The sequence below is a fragment of the Ziziphus jujuba genome, chromosome 11 (assembly GCF_031755915.1).
Source record: "Ziziphus jujuba cultivar Dongzao chromosome 11, ASM3175591v1".
Taxonomy (NCBI): domain Eukaryota; kingdom Viridiplantae; phylum Streptophyta; class Magnoliopsida; order Rosales; family Rhamnaceae; genus Ziziphus; species Ziziphus jujuba.
In genome coordinates, this window is record NC_083389.1 from 9,305,012 (window position 1) to 9,320,090 (window position 15,079).

The following is a 15,079-nucleotide window of genomic DNA, read 5'->3' on the forward strand; positions in this document are numbered from 1 at the left end:
TACAGAGTGTGAAAAACAGAGTTTTTTTTTTTTTCTGATTTAGTTAGCAAATTCGAATGGCAGTGTCTTACCGAGATGAGCTTGAGTGAAGGAGAGAGGAAGAGAAAGTAGCGGTTTGAAGCAGTTTGTGAGACTTTTTGGGATGAATATGTTGTGAGTTTCGTAATTTAGATGCGCGGTTCGATTTGAACTTATGACGATGGAGACGTTTGGTCAAGCGATGTTTCTCTTTTTCAAAATTTCAAACTTCAAGCAGTCGCCAACAAACCCCCCTCCAAACCCCCAAAAAAATAAATAAATATATCTATATATATATATATATATATATGTATTAGCATGAACACTTAAATTATAATTATTTTTTGACAAAAACTTAAATTACAATTATTGTTTTTTTATAGAACTTAAATTATTAATTTCATATACTTTTTTTTCTTTTTTTCCTTTTAACACATAATGTTTCTAATACATATACTATCCTTCAGCATTAAGCACATCCTAAAGCTATAAATTTTTTAGACATATATATAACCTCTCTATCTACGTGCTTCTGGCCTTTCACAAAGAAGACATACATATTTAATTCATATATATAATTTTCTTCATTTTTTGTTGGATTCCAATTTTTTAGTAATTTTAAATTGGATCTACGAAATTAAAAATTCGCTGAAATATCGATAATAAGGTAACAGCGCCTTGTCAATCTAGTTGTATTGGTGATTCCTTGAAGCTTCAGAATCCAAATTTGAGAATGTAAAGTTTCACTTCAAAATAAATTATTGCATTATAAGTACCTTTTTTTTTTTTTTTTTTTTGAAACTATTATAAGTACATATATATATTATTGCAATTGCAAACTACGTAATCTGTACTGTTCAAAGGCAACCCAAACCCCAAGGTTTTTTTCTTTTTTCTTTTGAATCAAGCCCCAAGGCTAGCTTAGGTACAGCGAATTAATGGAAAATCAAAGGAAGAATGATAAATTTTGAAAATCAACAACTTTATATATAAGATCACCCGTATATCCATTTTCCATTAAAAACGCGCAAAAGAGCGAGCAAAAATTAATTAGAAAAAGTAATATTAATTTCCCCCAAAAGAAAGAAAGGGAAAAAAAAAAATCCCAATTAAATTCAGAGAATTAGTAGAGGAACCGAGCATGTCATGGGGTTTTCACCAAGCCATCTTCCAAAACCAATTCCACCAGGCAAAAACCTAACCCTCATATCATTACACGTAGGATTCATCATCACACGCTGTGTTCCCCACCACCCATTTTTATACGTAGCCCAAACCATTATCTGCATGTTAAATCTTACTGTCAATCCGCCTTCATAGTCTTTCCTAATCATCTGAGAAACTCTCCCTTTCACAACCGGTTGGTCTCCCTCGAACCCCGTTGTCGAAAACCTCATTCTGATCGCTCTCTGCTCCTTCAATCCCAACGTGAATGGCTCCATTGAATTTGTAGATAGTGCTGTATCTTTGTACGATATCAAACCCTCCACGCGGTTGAAGTAGATTTTCGAAATCAGGCTTGGGTTCCATATTGTCACCATGATGTCCCAGTTGGCTGCTAGCTTTGTTTTGGAAGCGTTCAATTTGGAGACGAAGAGTGAGTCCATCTCGACCACCGGAGCTTGAGGACCAAGCGACATGGACATGAATATACAGAGCAAGAACATAAGGATGGTAAATATGAATACAAATGTGACTGAGAGAAGGGTTAGTTGGGTTATGGATCGTGATCTATTGGACCGCAAAGAGGTAGGTTTTGAGGAGTTAGATGAACCTGGGAGTAGCACCATGGAAGCCATATGGGATAATCTTTTCATTGTTTTTTCCAAACCCTAATGGGGTTTAAAAAAGGAAATGAAGAAATTGGAAAGAATTGGATGGTGAAGAAAATGGGGAGTGTCACATAAATAAATATATAAATATTTTTTTTTGGAGGTAAAAATTTCCATATGAAGGATAACTAACATGTGGAAGAGGGGATTCTATATCATCGAAATGCTAACGAATCCAAGTTGGAGCTTTAACTAATAGTCAACTATTAACATTGATATGTATCTCTGTAAGGCTAAAAGGTAACAATAATACATATATATATATATATATATGCGAAGCAGCTCAAGTTCTAGAAAAACAAGGCCGTTTATGTGCCGACCATCCTCTTTAGAATTTAGACAACGTACTGTTTGCAACCCATTCAAATGTGCTATACTTGAGGCCGAGGTTAGAGAATAATTAATTTAAAAAAAGAAAAAAAAAGGAAGAAGAAGAAAATACACTACAAATCATGCATGGTTGGACGCAATTCAATAAGATTTGTTTGACTTTTTTTTTTTTATCAAGGAAATTTAATTTACAATTTTATTCTATATCCAATGTATAGGTTGTCAAATCAAATATTTTTCATCTTTCTGTTATGAAATATAAATAATTTTGATGTAAAATATAAAATAAATTGAATAGTGTTTCTTTAGGCTATATTTTGAGGATAAAATCTACAAAAAAAAAAAAAATTCAAATTACGTTAATTGGAAAAATTGTGAGGAAATTAATGTATAAATTAAATTGAAGAAAAAAAAAGTATTTAAATTCTCGAGAATTCATCAAACATGTGAGCAATTATTGTTTTTTCTTTCCTCTTATAAATTCCATGCTCCAAATTAATGTTTAGGACCTAAGGTAATGACAAAAATAATTTGAATAATACTACATAAACTAGTTTCTGTCTTTTTAATTAAATCGTGACATGCCAATGATGCAATGCTGTAACATTTAATTGACTAATCGAATAAATAATTAACTTCCTATTCTGTTTTATTCACCCAAAAAAAACTTTCTGTTCTCTTTTCTGAATATTTTAAACCTTACGAATTCGAAGAGGCATAGTCATTTGATAAATGTTTATGTCATCCAACGACGGGTTTACAAAGAAAAAAAAAGACGACTAGTTTATGATTATTTTTCTTGTCAATCTCTTTTTCTTATTTCTTTTTTCCTTTTGCCCCTAAAAATAGGCAGGAGACAGCAGTAGAAACAGATCTTTTTTCGTTATGCCATCAAAAGCCACGTGGCACAGTACTGATTAGCGGAAACCGTGTGAATGGCGGACTTCTCGGTTATTTTATGGAAAGAAAAAACATAGTTTTATGTAAAATTTAATCAATAAATATGATATTTATATTACTACTCTAAGAATTACCTGGTAAATAGGGGCGAGTGATACTATATGTTACATATGAACTCGTAAAAATATAATATAATATAATACAACATCGTCGAAGGGCGTGTGAAAATGGCCTATTATTTTACCTCATCATTGTACAAAAAAATACCAATCGATTGCAATTTCCTAGTTGTTCAAAACAAGTCCTCATAACTATTTACCGCTTTTGTTCATTCCAGGTCTTACCTTCAAAGAACTCGCTTAACATACGCTCAAGATCCTCAGGAGTGTATCTGATGTACTTTCCAGGGTTTTTCCCGTTCTCAATCATAGGCCTGTCACGCAAAAACCCATATTCACATAGATTCAATTGGATTTTTAATATGAAAAAAATACAAAACAAACAAGCAATTGCTATTGGAATTAGGTAAGGGAAATGAGAAAACATACCCAAAACGTTTGAGGAATGATCTGTAAGCAGGCAATAGAACTTCGGCAACAGCCAGCCTCAGAGACTCTCGCAGCTCGCTATCAGGAACTGTCCACTGAGATTGCCTTTGATGGAGCTCCTCAAATTGGACATTGAAGGTCTTGAAACGATCTTTCACCATTGCTCTTGAAAGTCCACTATCACCACCGGAATTAGAGCTCTGAACAGTGAGACACTGCAGAATCTGCACTTCGAAAAATATAAGCAGTTTAGCACCATCCCCCTAACAGGGTAAACAAATCAAACCATCCAAGTATAAACTTTTGGATTCACCAAACATGTGTAATTAGTGATAGATAGATAAAATTTAAGTTTGCAGAATTTTCAAAGCATTACATTCAGTTGAGGTATCAATTTATATTTCCTATTGACTTTTGACAAGATTCCAAATCTTTCAACTATTGAATGTACACACAAGTTATAAATCTACCAACATGCCATCATACAACTTAACAGTAGTTAACAAGATGAAAAAACACTGAATTATCACAAACAGCACAGCTAACCAAAAGCAAGTGCCATACTTGGTTCATCTAAAACTTGTCCAATAAGAACAAAAAGAGAGGTTTTTTTTAAGCAATGGAAAAGTTTAAAGGTGTATTATACTACTGCCTGTTCTTAATTAATGGCCAATCAATACTCAATAGGGACTTCACAACTCTTATGTGAAAGAAATCATTTTAAAATTCCACAATCATAATCATCATATAGGTAAAACCATAGAAAATTCAAATAGGTCACATGCTCAACAACTAGCACAAAAACCTTTGCCCAAGAGACCCTCTTATACTGATTTGCATGCTGCTGAACAATCCTTCGGTGTATCTGCACCCAGTCATCTCCTAACAAATCCTTCGCTTCTGACCTGTATACACATTAGTTAAAAGAAGCGTAGCATGCATACATTTAAATTACCCTAACAAAAGCAAGCTAAATATCCAACAAACCTTCGAACAGATCTAACTATGTAGTGAATATTGTTCATGAGGAACAACTGAGTCAGTGCTGCATCCTTATACTGCTTGGATTTCCCATCCAGATTATTCTGCAGAGCTTGCATAATCCTTGTAGTTATAGTAGCTAACTGAGCTTCTGGATCACCATTGTCAAACTCTTGAAAAAGTTGCTTTAGTGTGGATTGATAGCTGTGAAAAATGCCCAACAGTCAGATGTGTATTATATGCAAAATTACCACCAGTACGAACACAAAACTGCAACGAGAAGCAAATTTACAATGAAGAGAAAAGACGGAAAAATTAAAAGACTATAGCAAGGGCTTCTAGAAATTTAAGGAACCTATCGCAAGATATACATAAAAGATAATCAAACTGAAAGAGAAAACATTATCTACATGAGAACAAATTGGTAACAAGCCAGAAGGAAAGTACAGTCAAATAGCAATTATATACAGTTGGTATGGATTATAGTCACTACCAACTAGGAATTAACAATATAAAAGCAGAGTTACCAAAGGCTACAGGCTCAACGAAAGGAATAGTTAATGACTTTGGGTAAACAATATAGAGGGTAAAAACTGCAACACCTCCAGAAAGGAAGCCAAAATGCAAGTGGGAAAGCAAAGGAACTGCAACTTACTCAAATAGAAACTTTACATAATTTATCACGTAGCTTGTTAAAGGATGGACAGTTCCATCAAGAACAGCAGTTTTTGTGGCATCTTTTTCAACTGCTTCTTCAAAATCCCCAAAGGTTTCCTCAGCTGTCTGGGCAAGCCTCCTTGTCAAATTGAGTGCAGATTCCCGCATTTCAAGGCAAGATTTACTCCCAAAAAGTGTGTCAATCTGTCCAACCCCAAGAAAATAAATCAGTACATGAATAGAAAAAAGATTAAGTTTTTCAAGTTAAACACATATTTAATCCATGTGTAAAACAATGAATTGAGCACATAGATGATGATGATGATAATAATAAAAAAAAATTCCAGTTAAAAAATTCAATCAATCATCAGCACCAAAGCAAAGCAATATCTTCTAAAACCCTTACAAGTTCTAGCTCTTTTCACTTTATAACCAACCAGTTTTACAGAATACAACTGTTGAGTTTTTGTATATCATCCCTTAGGATATACGAATAGTGTTTTTTATAAAATTTAAGAAAAATTAGCAAACGAGAAATATTCAAGTAAATTTACTGATGATTTCCGAACAACTACTAAAATTTTCCATACCTCTGACTGAAGTTCTCTCATAATTTCATACATGTCCAAAAGCACAAATAACTTTTCAGGAGACCTCTTGCTTTTGGCAATAGCCTCTCCAAAACTGAGGAGTGCAGACACACTGTTAACAGTAACTTCAGCAAAACAGTGATCCCTAAGAGAATCGACTTCATCAAAAATTCGATCGCAGACTTGCTTTTCCCCAACAAAAAGCAGTTTGACCTGTTTCAAGCAGTATAGAATTGTTGAGGAAATAAATTGACAACGTATTTAGCTAAAACGCAATACATATTCCTTACAGCTATCCGCATGTAATGTATCCAATTCCCAATTTTTGCCTCCAAAACCTCCCATTGCATTTTCTGGACATCATCTTTACTTAGCCTCTCCACACCCAGTTTCCTAAGACTCTGTTCCAAAACGGGAGCACGAATTTCCCTTGATTAAAAAGAAAAAATATATTATCAGTTAATTCAAGAATAAAGAGATTGCTAATAAATCAAACAATCAAAATAAACTACAATGCAGTTAAAAACCAATCAGAAAAAGGTGTGAAAAGCTACAGGCATTATGATAATAAGGAGAAACTACACTCCCAATCTAAAAATTTAATTTATTAGGACATATTTTGGTTCAATCTAAGCCAGGTCACCAGCTTTTCTTCCAGTTCATTCTGTTTGATCTCAGAAATGTCATTTTTTGGCTATCTTGTTAGCTTCAAGCGCAAATGGCAGGTATTGGCCAAGCCACCCAGAGTATAAAAAAGGGACAATAGAGCATTATGAATGAAAAAAAAAAGGTCCTACATATGCTTCAGAATCTACTTGACTAAAGACGAGAAATATATTTTGCTATGCAACATGGCATTCAACCCAAAAGAATATAATAACAGGAAAATAATAAATAAAAAATCACCTGTAGGTTCTAAGAAGTTGTTGTTGATGTCCAGCCTGAACCATTTGTTTGGCTAAATGATGGAGCAATGGCAGAACCCTCGGTGGAATAAGAGTTGGTGGTGTGTAAACAACAGCTTCTACGTTTTTGTTTTGTGGTCCAGACTGGCCTGTACCACTAGCATCGCCTTTCTGCCTAGGTGATCCTGATGATGGCCGTAGAGAACTTGGAAGACAGTCTAAAAGGAGATCGGGTTCCACAGGCTTACTGATATTGACCACAAAAAAAAAAAAAAAAAAAAAAAAAAAAAAGTGAAGCAACTCATATCACCGTAGTGTGCCTTGTAATTGAAACCAGTATCACATCTTAGGTTCACAATAATCTATTCATATCCATTAAAAGCAAAAAATAAAATATACTACAGGTTAGTAAAATGTTAAAGCATCTTCAACTAGGACGTTCAAGGATGTTACGTAGTCAAGGGATGTATGAGATCCAATTTGAAATTGATCAAGTTCCAGTTTTAATTATCTTCATCAGTCTCCAAGATGGCTTGTTTATGTTTCCAAAAATAGGAATAATCATAAGAATCTTTGGAAAAGACAAGAAGGAAAAAAAAATTAACAATAACTATAACTTAATTTTCTAACACCTTAAAGATTTGTTAGTTAAAGATTTCTACATTAAACGTATTCCAGTCAAAAAAACGTATCTGCTTTATATATATATATATATATATATATAAAATAAAAAATATAAAAAATAAAAATAAAAAAGAACCACAAACAAATTATATTTCATCTCTAAGGGGACTCTGTTTTCCATTTCGTTCTGTCAAGCTATGCTTAAATTCATGGTCATATTTTACAAGGCTAATTTTTCTTCTTTTTTATTCCTTTCCCTTTCTTTTGTTTCGTTTAAAAAGAAATGTTTGTGTATGAAAATCATAACCGCATTCATTATTCTGAAAGGGGAAAGAACCTAGAATTGCATAATTTATCCAACTTACTACCCCCTATTCAGGAGACAGAATGTAATATTTTCCTGGAATCAAGTGCTTGCATGCAGGGTTTACAAATGGTATTCCTATCCAAGGAAAACAGAGACACGGAAAGAGAATTGATCGAAAAGTATTTTCCAGCCTCGCGGATCAGCAGTCAGAGATCTAAGAAAAAACCTGTAATTTGTTAATAGCTGTCTGAACTCATCCTCTAGCTTTGAGATGGCTTTCGCAAGCAAGTTATTAGCATGGTTAAGCACCCCGTCACTACTCCTAAAACCTTTCCTGCTGTTAAAGAAGCGAATATTGCTTCTCAGTTGATCAATTGCTTCCAGATAGCTCTCGAGGTCTTCATGAGGCCCTCTTAGAATTTTAGCCTCCGCCTGATTAATGAAGTTGAATGAAGAAGAACGTCACAAATCAAACATGTCATATTACGAATTGCACTTGCACTTACAAAATGTTAGCCACATGAAGCTAGAGAGCAGAGCAACCTATCATACAATTCCTAATAAACATCAGATTCTTAATCAACCTATTTTGGCTCTAACAACGGCAATACCCAAGTGTTTCTAAGAAGTTACGGACGCATGCTTAGTTTTATCCTCTTTCATGTAACAGATCACCGCTCAAGCATAGCAATAAGAAAATGATTAATTGTTTTAGGTTATAAGCTAACCTTGCGTGCGAGGTCAAATTGCGTCAATATAACCTCTGCAGCTTTCAGTGTCTTATCAATGTTGTCATGCGCCTTTCTAATCGAATGCGTTCTTATCTACCAAAACAATGGAAAAACAAGAACCAAATCAGAATCCTAAAAGCTTAATCAAATCTTCGAGTAGATCTCATTGGCTTGGTACTAGAGCAAAAGCAGAGATTTAACCGGCAGATGAAATAATCAATCCCTAACGCAAACAAATGCTGGAAACGCAAATGCATTTTCTATAAACGATCGCGTACGAACAAAAATAAATAAAATAAAATAAAATTCGAACATTATCTATCTTTTCATTTAATTTTCCAGAGGTGTCCGAGAAACCAAACAAACAGAGAGAAAATGCGAGGAGACAAACGAAAACCGACTTGAGTGGGACGCATGGCGGTTTCAAGGGCAGAGAGACGGTGGTCAAAGGAGCCGAGAATGGCGACCATGCTATCAGTGAAGGTCTGGCTCTTATGCAGCGACTCTCTCATAGACGCTGCTCTTTCTCTCAGGGCTTCCATTGTCTGTGGAACCCCCATCCTATATTCCCCACCGAAAACTTCCCTCTCTCTCTCTCTCTCTCTCTCTCTCTCTAACAGAAAATCAAAATGCAAAATGCGTGATTCAAAAATCAAACTAAGGGAATTTTTTGTTTTTTTATTTTTTTTTTAATAATTTTTTTTTTCTTTTTATTCGCTGGAATTTGATTTGTAAAACTTTTGCGTGCCTCGACGAAATGCCGGGAACAAAGGTAGTTATAAAAGAGAATCGTCTACCAGTGAGACGGGTCCGCTTATACATGGGACCGTCCACAACTTGTGGGACCGGGTCTCGTTCTCCTATACCTTTCCATTCCCATTCATACTAATTTTCGCTTCCTCTTGTTTTTTTGCCATTTTCTTTTTTCTTAAATGAATAAAGTAATTACTAGTAAATAAATAAATAACTACTGGTTCCTGGGTTTTTATTATAAAATTAAAATTAACTTTTAAAAATTGAACCATATTGATGTAATAGTTTCAACCTGGAGCCATTGTAATTTGGTGAATAGTCACTTATAACTAAAGCATTCAATTTAAGCTTCAAGTTACGTGGACTATCCACAAATGGGAAAATGAAATTCAATTAAAAAAAAAAAAATCTTAACCAATCTGAACTTGCTGAAGGAATGCAATGCGTTAATTTGAATTCTTTTATATTTTTTTATTGTTTTAATTTCGATTATATTTGTTTTTTATAATTTTAAAGTTTTTGGGTGGTGGGTTTTGAAAAATGTAGAAAAGTTTACCAAACTGAGTAGTTAGAAATTGACAATGCTACTGATTTTTATATTTTTTTTCATTTTTTTTTTCAAATAAAGAAATCCTTCTTCCTCAATTTAATACGGTAAAAATTAGAATAAATGTGAGTGTCTCACGCCATACTCTCGGAAATTTCTATATTCGAACAATAATCATTGTATCCATCGTCATTAAAACAGCCACAAAAAAAGAAAAAAAAAAAAAGCCATAAAATTTTCACCAATTAAACAACTCGCTCCTTTTTTCAGGAAACAATTTTTAATATAAAAGACAATTATCAAAAATTTCCTTTTTTTATTTTTGGGATATTTTAAAGACACGGCCAAAACGACCAAATTCTCTACAAACCATGGAGATCCAGTTTGTCGTATCCAACGGCAAATCAACCAACCAGATAAGGGCACGCTTCGGCTCAGAAATGCAAAACAGGCCAGGTAAAGCTAGCATGTGCTAATCACGAGAGTCACAGTTACTGATATCGAAATTTTCTATGAAGCAAATTAAAATAATTATGGAATGCAAACCAGCTCTGATGGATGATTCTACTTTGTGAAACTGTCACTCTGAAGAAAAGCATATAGCAATAAATGTTTCATGTTTTTATTTTGCCACCCTACCCAAACTCCAAACCCCAACCACCGAAACAGCGAAAGTTCCCTGAATTCCCTTCTATATCTAGTTGCAAATATTAAATACCATATCCAAAATAGCACGATAGTGCCTATTTAGAGGACCACAGATAATATTTATTTCACATACGGCTAATATAACATCAATATACATAAACAATATTAACATAATATTATAGAAGATATTCACTTTCAAACGTGTAGCTAAGAACATTTTTATTTATATATGTTTCTACTGTTCTACAAAGCTTAGCTTAAATTCACAAACCAAAAAACAAAAGCCTACGTTCTTTGATATTTCTATTTCTTTAATTGCAATGCACAAAAACCAAAAGATTGATTGAAACTTCTTCTATTCTTCTCCTGACCCTCTTATTTTATTGTCTTTCATTAAACAAAGACCACTTTTATACAGCAGCATAGAAGAGTTTCTAAGGAGCTAATAGCTCAATACGTCCAATCTTGAGGCAATCCCATCTCAGGAGGAAGCTGGTATTGAAATTCATCCTTGTGCCCACCAACCCTTTTGACAAAGCTCCCCTGCGAAGTCATTTGAATCCCTTGCCTATTTCTTAGCCCTGCGATAAAATTTAAATTAATATATATATATATATATAATTACTTTATACAAGAAACCACATAGAATATTTCAAAATTTTTCAACTAATAATCAAGGCGTGGTCAACAACCGAGATCGATCTTTAGCATTCGTGCACTAAAATTAGCTAAAACACAATTTATGCTCCCTAACCTGATCATGGCATTTCATTTACAATTTTTCACGTGAAGAATATTTTCTATATCTGGTTTAGTTGCTTTCCAAACATCAAATAAAATGTCTGAATCAAATCGGCAATTCAGGTTCACGATGATAACCTTTCAAGATCATAAAATACAATTTCATCTACTGAGCACATGCTCGAGATTGTTAACAAGCGTTACCAAGACCCCACAAACCCAAACATAGGTATAAAAGCTCGAGTGCTTGATAACATTAGCAGTACTAAGTATAACCATTTTGGGGGTCAAAATTGAAAAACATTGACTAATCAAATCCTCAAACGAATATAATTAGCACTATTATAAAGCAAAATAGTCGATAGATAGAATTGCAAAAATATAAAACTGCAATTTCACATTGACAAAACAAAAACAAACCCGTTTACCCAAAAAAACACATAACAAAACAAAAATAAACCAAATAAAAAGAAATAAGATTAGCAGATATTTCGGAATTAAAGGAACCTGCTCGATCTACCCAAATGTCAAAAAGTGAAAAATAATAAGAAACTTCAATTTTACTATAGGCTTGCAAAATTCTCATTGGCGAAAGTGCGAAGATACTTTTCTCTCCGCCTTAAAATTGCCAAATTATTAAGAGACAAAGCCATATATAAGAGAAAAAAGAAACCAAAAAAGTCATATTACATAAAAGGCGGGAAATTGCCAAAACAAGGTCAATTGGGCATCACCTTCAACCACTAAGTTCAACTTTTTCCTCCATTTTTAAGAGTAAGGGCATGGAAAACTAGCTCGAAACTAGTTAAAAAAGGAGCCTCTCTATATTAATTATTCAAATGCTATGTTAAGAAACCAAAGTAAACAACGAAAAGAGCATAGAAGAGAGTTTTCAAAACAGACACTACCATAAAAGGCCCTTTCAACAGAACCCATCACCCAATACCAGGAATACCACAAAATATAAGCCCCCAAAATAATTAAAAAATAAAATAAATAAAAAATAAAAAAAGGCAAAAACATGAAAAAAGCTGGGAAAATCTCACCCTGTTTCTTTTTGACATCAATGGTGGGAATGGTGGTATTTGAAACCCGTGGATGAAAAACACCTGTGCCTCCAGAAACCTTCACAAAACCGCCAATCCCTGGCCCACTTCCCTTATTCGGCAAAAGGCGGTTCTGAATGCGGTTTTGTTGCCTTTGAAAAACCGTAGCTCTAGCTTGCAGAAAGCTATCAACCTGCCAAAACGAAAACCCATTAAAAACTCTCAAAAAACACTCTGCAACCTTCATTTATTAAAGCTGAATAAAGCAAAAGCTACGAAAGGACAACCCAAGAGAAAAAATAACAAAAAAATGAGAACCGAAGCAAACCCAAAAGTTTTTTTCAAAAAAAATAAAATAAACCCGGTTCACGTTTCCGGTTCTGTATTTGATTTTACCTGAGGTTTAGTCGGTTTCAGTAACTGGTATCCGTAAAACAGTTCAGAACCACCCAAATACGGCTCCGTTTCAAACCCGTTAACGCCACGACGATCTTCAAGTCCTCCATTTCTGAGAGGTCTAAGACTGGAACGCCCATGTGACAGAGGGTTTCCCTGACCGTACTGAACCGGGGGTCTAAACCGCTGCAAGAACCCAAGGAAAACCACAACACCGAAAAACAAGGTGAGAGAAAACCATGCAAAGCTCTCAACGAATATGAACATAGAGAGAGAGAGAGAGAGAGAGAAGAAGAACCTGTGCATTGGGGGATACTTTGGGCTGAAGCTTTGAAAGGCTTCGGCGTTGTTTGAACAAAGCGAGAGCTGCAAACTGTTGAGCGAGGTCGTCCATGCAAGGGAAACGGTGTGGACCAAGCCTGGATGGCATTTCGTTGAGGAAAATATCAGACGGAAGCCATAGTTCACCGTCATCTGGATTTGGGGGAAACTCCGCCATAGAAGAAAAGCCCTTGTTTTCCCTTTGCAAATAAGAGAGAGAAAGAGAGAAGCAAAAGAGAGCACTGCACAGAGACAGATGGAGAGAGATAGAGAGAGAGAGAGAGACAGAGACAGAGAGAAGGTGGGAGGGAGGAAATTTCAAGGGCCAGAAAGCGGGATTTTACTTATTTATTTGGGTAGTAGCAGGTTTACTAGACTAGACTAGAGAGAACCATAGCAAAGAGAGTAGTGGGCTCTACTTTCAAAACGACGTTACATCTCTCTTCTCTCTCTTTTAAAGAAAAAGTGAAGGGGACGATGTCTTAGGGCTTTGTTTGGTCCCAAGAAAAAAAAAATTAAAAAAAAAAGTTTTTCTGGGAAAAAAATTCAAAATATAAAAAATAAAAAATCTTCAAAAGTTAAATTTCGAGAACAAGGAAAACGATGTGAGCTCGCCACTCATGAGTCATTTTCGTTTCTCAATGGTTCAGTTACAATGATTTTGAAAACACAGGTTTTGCACGTCCTGTGCAAAAATTTTTTAAAAAAAATTAGGAAGCAAAATGGATAATTGGATATGATGGCACCAAACAAGGCCTTGGGCCTTGGCTCTGTGAGCCTGTACTCATGGTCACGTGACCCCGCGGCACACGCCACTATCCTATTGCGAGTTCGAGCCGCACTGATCGGCTCCTCGCCCTCCACTACACGGCCGTTTTTGACCCTCTCAGACTTTTCCATGACCGCCTTTCCTAGTCGCTTGTATTAGGAGTCAAGTGCTATATGCTCGCTGGAATTGACACGTGTCCAAATGAACAAGTGGTGGTCTGTTGGAGCGAGTACCGTGAAATGTGTAGACGAATGTGTTTTGGCGAAAATACCCGCAAGGCTGACGTTTTTGGCAGGCACAAATCAACGCAACGGATGCTATCTACCACCAGTGACTGGACCTGTCCCATCAAATGACACGTGTCGGTCGGGTGATTAATGCTGAGGATGGGCTACCGTGACGGTGAAAATCATAGTATTCTAGTTCACGAAGAGCTGGGGCATGCCACTGGTACTGTGCTACTACTTTATTTACATTTCTATTTTTTTGTTCTCTTTTCCTTTTTACCCTTTATTGTTGTTTTCTTCTTTTATATGTATAGTTTCTTTTGCTAAAAAACTAAAAATTTATTGTGTCTAAGTTACTTGTAATAACCAAAATTTCAAACTCAACACGTTTTTTTTTTTTTTTATATATATAAAAGGTGGGATGATTTGAATTAGAATTATTGTTTGGGAATAAAAAGATTTTTATCCAGAGCCAAGTGTTATTTGCCATAAAAATAAAAAAGAATCTTGAAGTGTTTATGTTGAAAGCTCTTTTTCAATTGTAGTGTACTAAAGTATCTTTTATAGTAACAATAATAGTATTTAAAAGTTATCTATCAAAACTAAGCCAATGTAGAATATAATTTTGTTCTAGAATTTGAGATTCTTTCACTTATTTTGTTTTTGTTTTTTTGTGTTTTTTTTTTTTCTCTTTTTCAAAGAATAAAAATATAATAATGGCTATTTGGTGACTTTTTTTGGTAATTGATTATCTGGTGACTACCTTTTTTTTTTTTCGGTTGGGGTGAACGGTTATTTAGTGACTATTTACCAAAGTTTCAGCAACAATTGTATGATGATCAACTTCAAAGCTTACCAGAAATTTTTACATTAATCCACTTTCATTGGATTTTTTTTTCCTCCACTTTTTTAATTGAACGTGCTGTCACTATCATCATGATTACATTATGTGGATGATTTAACAAAAACTATTCATCTTTTACAAGACAATTACACTTCATATTATAAAATGAACAATAATGTATAATTAAACGTAAGTAAAGTCTTGAAATTCTCAAATTAACGTAAACGCACCGCATGGACAAGTAGGGGAGTATTCATTCTCATAATCTCTTTACTTTAGACAACGAACTTTATGTTTCCGAAAGTAAATAAAACATTATTCATGTAGGCAGTTTGTAAGATTATGATACACATTCGACATCGAT

The 15,079-nt window shown here is 34.6% G+C and overlaps 3 protein-coding genes across 3 annotated transcripts; all 3 read right to left on the reverse strand.

The window, feature by feature from the left end:
* Window positions 1-1,133: 1,133 nt before the first annotated feature.
* On the reverse strand, window positions 1,134-1,658 carry LOC107432231 (uncharacterized). The gene has a single exon (XM_016043328.3). It carries the CDS (start codon window positions 1,656-1,658, stop codon window positions 1,134-1,136), a length of 525 nt encoding a protein of 174 aa, XP_015898814.3.
* Window positions 1,659-3,204: 1,546 nt separating this feature from the next.
* On the reverse strand, window positions 3,205-9,168 carry LOC107432252 (exocyst complex component EXO70A1). The gene is made up of 11 exons (XM_048465280.2): window positions 8,825-9,168; window positions 8,421-8,516; window positions 7,919-8,124; window positions 6,763-7,008; window positions 6,147-6,285; window positions 5,857-6,069; window positions 5,265-5,470; window positions 4,616-4,813; window positions 4,434-4,533; window positions 3,629-3,852; window positions 3,205-3,513 (listed from the first exon to the last, which is right to left on the reverse strand). The coding sequence occupies exons 1-11, from the start codon at window positions 8,981-8,983 to the stop codon at window positions 3,396-3,398; spliced, it is 1,905 nt and encodes a 634-aa protein (XP_048321237.1). The 5' UTR covers window positions 8,984-9,168; the 3' UTR covers window positions 3,205-3,395.
* Window positions 9,169-10,559: 1,391 nt separating this feature from the next.
* Window positions 10,560-13,308, reverse strand: LOC107433612 (uncharacterized). Its single transcript, XM_016043352.4, has 4 exons — window positions 12,853-13,308; window positions 12,555-12,740; window positions 12,159-12,351; window positions 10,560-10,952 (listed from the first exon to the last, which is right to left on the reverse strand). The coding sequence occupies exons 1-4, from the start codon at window positions 13,051-13,053 to the stop codon at window positions 10,822-10,824; spliced, it is 711 nt and encodes a 236-aa protein (XP_015898838.1). The 5' UTR covers window positions 13,054-13,308; the 3' UTR covers window positions 10,560-10,821.
* Between the last annotated feature and the right edge of the window lie 1,771 nt (window positions 13,309-15,079).

Bases quoted from the DNA above. Each gene is read 5' to 3' on its own strand.
- LOC107432231 (XM_016043328.3), bottom strand. From the start codon at position 1,658: ATGTCGCTTGGTCCTCAAGCTCCGGTGGTCGAGATGGACTCACTCTTC.
- LOC107432252 (XM_048465280.2), bottom strand. From the start codon at position 8,983: ATGGGGGTTCCACAGACAATGGAAGCCCTGAGAGAAAGAGCAGCGTCT. The intron at 6,070-6,146 runs GTAAGGAATATG...TGCTTGAAACAG, and splicing joins TACATTACATGCGGATAGCT to GTCAAACTGCTTTTTGTTGG. The intron at 5,471-5,856 runs GTATGGAAAATT...GGGGTTGGACAG, and splicing joins TGAGAGAACTTCAGTCAGAG to ATTGACACACTTTTTGGGAG.
- LOC107433612 (XM_016043352.4), bottom strand. From the start codon at position 13,053: ATGGCGGAGTTTCCCCCAAATCCAGATGACGGTGAACTATGGCTTCCG. The intron at 12,741-12,852 runs GTTCTTCTTCTC...GGGTTCTTGCAG, and splicing joins AAGTATCCCCCAATGCACAG to CGGTTTAGACCCCCGGTTCA. The intron at 10,953-12,158 runs GTGAGATTTTCC...ATTTTATCGCAG, and splicing joins TGATGTCAAAAAGAAACAGG to GGCTAAGAAATAGGCAAGGG.